A 5,912-nucleotide genomic window follows, 5' to 3' on the forward strand; every position below is an offset into this window, starting at 1 on the left:
CAATTCACAGCGCTTACCAGAGCACATACCCTCCCCAGTGTCTATCACCCAGTCACCCCATCCCTCCCACCCCACCCCCCACTCCAGAGGAATGGGCTCTTTATCTCATGCCTGTGGGGCCCCAGTGCCTGCTACCCCTTAGGTTCAGTCACACCTCTTGCCGCCCCAAACCCTCTCATAAATCAATTCCCTTTCTTTGTCACAGCTTCGTCCCTATTTTGATTTATGATCATCATCACAGGGCTCTGGGCTATCCCATAAATGACTTCAAACATGACAGAACAATCTAGTCAAATGGACTTCTCTCTGCTCCAGAATAGAGATCTCCCTTTTAAGGGAAGCAGTGGTAAAGCCACCCCCAAGTTTAAAGCCCATATCAAAATAAGTGAACGTTTTTCTTGATGTTCTCTCAACTGATCTTTTTTCCCCTGCTCTTTCTGCCCAATTTTCCTAATTCTTGCAACTGTCTTAAGCACGTTCTTCTTTGGCTTAACCGAGAGGTCAGTTTTCCCTTTCTCTTTCTCTTACCCAGTTATTGCAAACAGAGTTTAAATCACCAGTATTCCAAATATTAAGTTTTTGACTAAAAATGCTTGTTTGAGACCTAGTGGTAATCCATTCACTGTCACAAAATATATAAGGACAAAATGCAAGTAGCCATTCAAATCCTTTCAGTTTGACAAAGCTTGTCATTGCAGCTTTTAAGCAAGCCCTTGGAAGAAATGAGCCATTGGGAGGAGTTTATAAACAGATGTTCCCAAATACTCTAACAGTGAATGCCGTTGTTCCCTGAAGATTTCCAATGAAAATGGTGTCTGGGTTTGTTACCAGTGTACTGACTAGAAAGTTACCTTTAAAGTCTGGAATTTGTCCTAACTACCCGCTGTGTCTTTATCCCAGAAGTAAGGGTCAAGTAATACGAACACAGCAAAGATAAAACAACAGGTGAAAACTACTCACATCTGATTTTTCGAAGATGGGGATCTGGTCATTGATATCAATAACATGGACCTGCACATGACAGAGGGTTTTGAAATCTGAAAATCAAAGTCAAATCACAAAAATATTCATTATACATCATGTGTTAAAACCAGAAATCTGCAAGAAACACATTGGCAAGGGAAGTGACAGTCACAGCCACAACCCTGCTACTGACATGCAGTGTTTGTGGGGACAGGATCCTCTGCTCCCCACCTGCACCCACAAGAAGGTCAGCAAAAGGAGGCTGGAGAAAGCTCTGGGAGAAGCTTCCCTGGCTGTCCCACTGTCCTCCAACCGCTCCTTCCCAGGTAAGACTCGTTCCTCATCAAGACTGGTTGTTTGCTTTGTTTTTTTTTTTTCCTGTGAAGCAACCTCTCTTTTCTAACTAGTGAAACTTATGTAACCTTCAAAACCTAGAGCAAAACTATCTTTCCAGAAAGCCTTCCCTGAGTCACCCAGCCAGCTGTCTTTCCTTCTCTGAGCACTTCCGGCACTAACCATCTTGCATCTCCTCTGTCCTCCATGGTGGGAAGGTTGGGTGCCTATTCCTCCAAATGAGAGAAGAAGCAGTACAGTTAGCCCCCTTCAAGAGGCCTGGCTACCCAGACTGTGGGAGGCAAGAGGGGGTCAGAAGTAGCTCATGGAACCCTGGGAAAATGACACAGGCTTTGAGGGGTGGGTTTGACAATTCAAAGATCTAGTCCGAGAGAGCAGGTTCAAGCAAGGTCCAAGATGAGCGTGGAATACAGGTGGGGATGGGGTGCCAGGGATATATCCAGAATGAGAAACAACATGACAGGTTCTCTGTTGGGGTCACCATGGCTCTAAACCATGATGTACTGTGTTGTATGATAGCTAAGACTCAGGGCTCGGGAGTCCCACTGTTGAATTCTGACTCTGCCCCTTATCAGATGTGGGAGAGCTTATCAGATGTGTGTCCCTCCAGGTCTCTGCGTCTCAGTTAGTTAATCTATGAAATGTAGATAATAACAGAACTGGGGTTCTTGTCATAATACAAACTGTCAGCACTCTCTGTGTACCAGGCCCTGTATGAAGTGCTTTACCAGCATTACTCATTTCATTGTCATACAAGTTTCATGACGTAGATACTATGATCGTCCTCATTTAGTTCATGAATGAGGAAGTCACAGGATAGAGAAGTTAGGTAACCAGACTGAGGTCACACAACTAACTAGTGGTCAAGCCAGAATTCAAATCCTTGTGCTCCCTTTGCCTTCTCTGTCTGCTCTCCACCCTTCCACCCCGCTCCGTGTCCTGGGAAGCTGACCTCAGAGACTGCATCCGGGCACCCTGGCTCCTGCCAGGGGATGGGAGGAGGGGCAGGAGGAGAGAGGTCAGGGGATAGGTCCCCCCGGCAGCCTCTTCTGTAGGCAAAAGTAGAGGGCTTGTTCCTTCGTGGAATGTTCCCTTCAATCGCCCCTTCACACCTCCGTGGAGGGAGGCTGTCCATTGCACTTCGTGCCTCCAGTTGGTTTCCCTTAACCCTGCCCACAACCTTTTCAAATAATCTCTTCTTTAAACTCTTCTTGGTTATTCCTTGTTTCCTGCTAGGATCCCGACAGATACACTCAGGCAGTCTGACTCCAGAGATGGTGTCCAATGCACTGGACATGAGGCCAGGCTTGTGATCTAATAACAATTGAATTATAATAATGGATGCTGATAAAAGCTGGGGTCAGTCTCCAGAACATTTGAGGACAACAAGAATGGTTAACAATGGGTCGGGGGTAGAGGGGGGTTGGTTTCCCAGGACCTGAACTCGCTGGCTCCCAGCTCTGCACAAACCTCACTTGGGCCAGTAGTGTGGCCTCCTGGGTAGCGAGCCCTCTCCAATTTTATGTAAAACTATGTTAATTAAGCCTAGTCTCTAGGCTATATTAGTGCACAATTTAATGTTTAATTCCATCTGCATGCATATATGTTTATGTATAAATCTATTTTGTTATCTGGTCCCCGTTCTCTATAGATGTACTCACGAACATAGACAATTTGTAATCTGATTTCCACCTTATGCTCTTATAGCCTCACATTACTTCAGGTCTCCCTGCATTTGTAGATGGAATTTCTTCTCCTCCATAAGCTCTGCACTATTTCGTAACTTGTCATATTCATCCTTCAAAACTCAGCTCAATGACACCTCTTCCAGAAAGCCTGACCTGCTCTCTCCCTCCACTAAGTCACTCATATCCTTCATGGGTTACCTTGTACATGTTTTTTGTAATTTATTCATTCACATGTCCATCTCCTTTATCATGAATGCTCCTTGAGGACAGACCCTGGGTCTTATTCACCTGTGTATCTTCAATACCTTGAATGGTGTCTCATGCAAGGTAAGTGCTCAATAACTGTTTGCTGAAAGAATGGATGGTTAATGGTGTGAAATTGTTAATTCACCATAGGCAGGGATGATTTATTATACTCACTTCTGTTGTACCTCTTAACATAATTCTAGACATATATAGTAGGCCCTCACTATTTGCCAAATTACTAACTTCCAAAAAGTCTGTATTGGGGGCCTGTTAAACCCTAATTCTCTTCGGTATGTCAACATCTGTACAAAGGGGGAAATGTGAGGAGTGGTGTGAAATGATGCTCTTTTCTTCTCCATACCTATATAATCTGTGACTCCTAGCACAATGATTACTGAACTATTTGGTCATCTGAGTTTGGGTGCTCATTAACTCAGAGAAAGATTGTTAACCTAGGAGTGTGTGTGTGCCCCCAAAATCAATCTGGCTCTGAATACATGTGTTTTTGTGTGTCTGTGCACAATCGTCCAAAAATGCGTGCATTTGTTAGAGAACGCACAGTTTTCATCAGATCTTCAAAGGGTCTTGTGAGCCAACAAAGATTAAGAACGACTTGCTTTGAAATTATATAGGAGTCAGGAACAATGTCTCCTGACGTCTCATGGCCAAGTGAGGGGTGATAGAAGACAGACCTTCCCCAAAGATGCATTTCTCCTTCACTTTCATACAATAGAGTCCTTAGACTCTTTCATACATTAAGAGTCCTTGGAGTCCAAAAGGGAGAATTGGAAAATAGGATTAATATTCTGGGTCATGATCTCAGTGGCCATGAGAATAGGCCTTGCCGACCTCCAACAACAGGGCACTTAATTGATGATGGCTCCCTGCTGTGCTCTGACATCCAGCAGCACGTTTGCATGGAGGACTTGCTTCCCATGGGCTGCCCCTAGCCAGTGACTAGGCAAGGCAGGCAGGCCAAGACAGCCATGTTCTAGGAGATCACAGACTCATTCGGTGGACAATTTTGGACTTCCCAGGGGCCTTGGCCAACTTTTTTTTGACTCTCTGTGGTCTATGGTACTCCCACCAGCCTTCCTTCACTCAGGGTTAGGCTTGTACGGTGGTCTGATGGCTCCCCCAACCTTCTCCGGACATCCCCCCCCCCATTTTTTTCTCATGGGCCTTTCCCCTAATAAAATCCTTATACATTTAATCCCCTCTTGGCATCTGCTTCTCAGAGGACCGGAACTATACAATCATGTTGCCTGAGCCGTAACTCTGGCCTCTACCGCGTTGGACCAACTGCCTCTGTGCTCCATGTGTGTCTTACGCAGGAAGCAAGAGCTCTCGGATGGCATCCTGTAATACACCCAGGCATCAGAGCAGCCTAACAAAGCACAACTAGAAGGAAAACAGGGAGTTTCACTTTTGACAGTGAACGTGATACCAACCTTTGTCAGCCACCTCCACAGTCAGGTTATACTGAGGAGTGTCTTGCTTCTTCAAGGACCGCTCAGCTAACTGGAACACTCCTGAGTAGGTCTGGATCAGGAAAAGTCCATCCCTGGGAAACGTGGGGATTTGATCCACAATTCTGTATACTAAAACACTGTTGGCAGTGTTTTCTTCATCATCGTCGTGGGCAGTGAAAGTCCCTATATTGCTCCCTGTGGAGAAAGAATAAAAGGAATCCATCCATTACAGATTCTATTTAATCTACTGTATTCAAAATGGTTTCACTGGATAAGCACGTCCCTAGAAAGTACTGTAAATCACTTTGAGTAGCAGGCTCAAGTTCTTACATTTATTTGGTTCTTCTAACTCTTTCCATAATGTAGTGTGTTGAGCAGTATATTATTAGTCTGATAGGGCCAGCATAACAAAGCATCACAGATTGGGCAGATTTAACAACAGAAATTTATTTTCTCACAGTTTTTGAAGGCTAAAGGTCTAAGACTAAGGGGTTGGCAGGGTTGGTTTCTTCTGAGACTTCTCTCCTTGGCATCTAGATGACTGTCTTCATGTGTCTTCACCTGGTCATTCCTCCAGACGTGTCCGAGTCCAAATTTTCTCTTCTTAGAAGGACATTAGTCATATTGGATTAAGACCCGCACTAATGACAGTATTTTACCTTAACTACCTTTTCACAGACCCTAGCTCTAAATAATAGTCCCCCTTTGAGGTACTGAGGGTTAGGATTTCACCATATGCATTTTAGGGGGGACAGAATTCAGCCCATAACAAATAGCATCCTACAAAAATTCATGTCCACCTGGAACCTCAAATGTGACCTTATTTGGAAATAAAGCCTCTGCAGATGTAATTAGTTAAGGATCTTGAGATGAAATCATCCTGGACTTAGGGTAGGCCAAAATCTAGTGACTGGTGTTCTTATTAGAAGATCAGATGACACAAGACACACACAGAGGGGGTGGCCATGTGAAGGAGGAGGCAGAGACTGGAGTTATGCCATAAGCAGTGAGGAATGCCAGGAGCCACCAGAAGCTAGAAGAGGCTGGGAAGAATTCTCTCCTAGCTGGCATCTTGATTTTAGACTTCTGGCCTCCGGAACTGTGAGAGAATACATTTCTGTTGTTTGAAGCCAAGTTTGTGGTAATGTGTTACAGCCATCCTTGGACACTGATAGACAAGACAAATGGT

At 44.7% G+C, this 5,912-nt stretch overlaps 1 protein-coding gene across 3 annotated transcripts in view; it reads right to left on the minus strand.

Moving 5' to 3' along the window:
* CDH17 (cadherin 17) overlaps positions 1-5,912 on the minus strand; it is a 66,087-nt gene that overhangs the window by 26,672 nt on the left and 33,503 nt on the right. For all 3 annotated transcript variants that reach the window (XM_081816249.1, XM_081816246.1, XM_081816248.1), the window contains exons 10-11: positions 4,703-4,918; positions 961-1,037 (exon numbers count right to left, since the gene is read on the minus strand). In XM_081816249.1, the coding sequence (XP_081672375.1) occupies positions 961-1,037; positions 4,703-4,918 (293 nt within the window). The remainder of the gene's footprint in view (positions 1-960; positions 1,038-4,702; positions 4,919-5,912) is intronic.

This window comes from Leptonychotes weddellii, chromosome 4, assembly GCF_054177405.1.
Source record: "Leptonychotes weddellii isolate Sample4059 chromosome 4, ASM5417740v2, whole genome shotgun sequence".
Classification (NCBI taxonomy): Eukaryota; Metazoa; Chordata; class Mammalia; order Carnivora; family Phocidae; genus Leptonychotes; species Leptonychotes weddellii.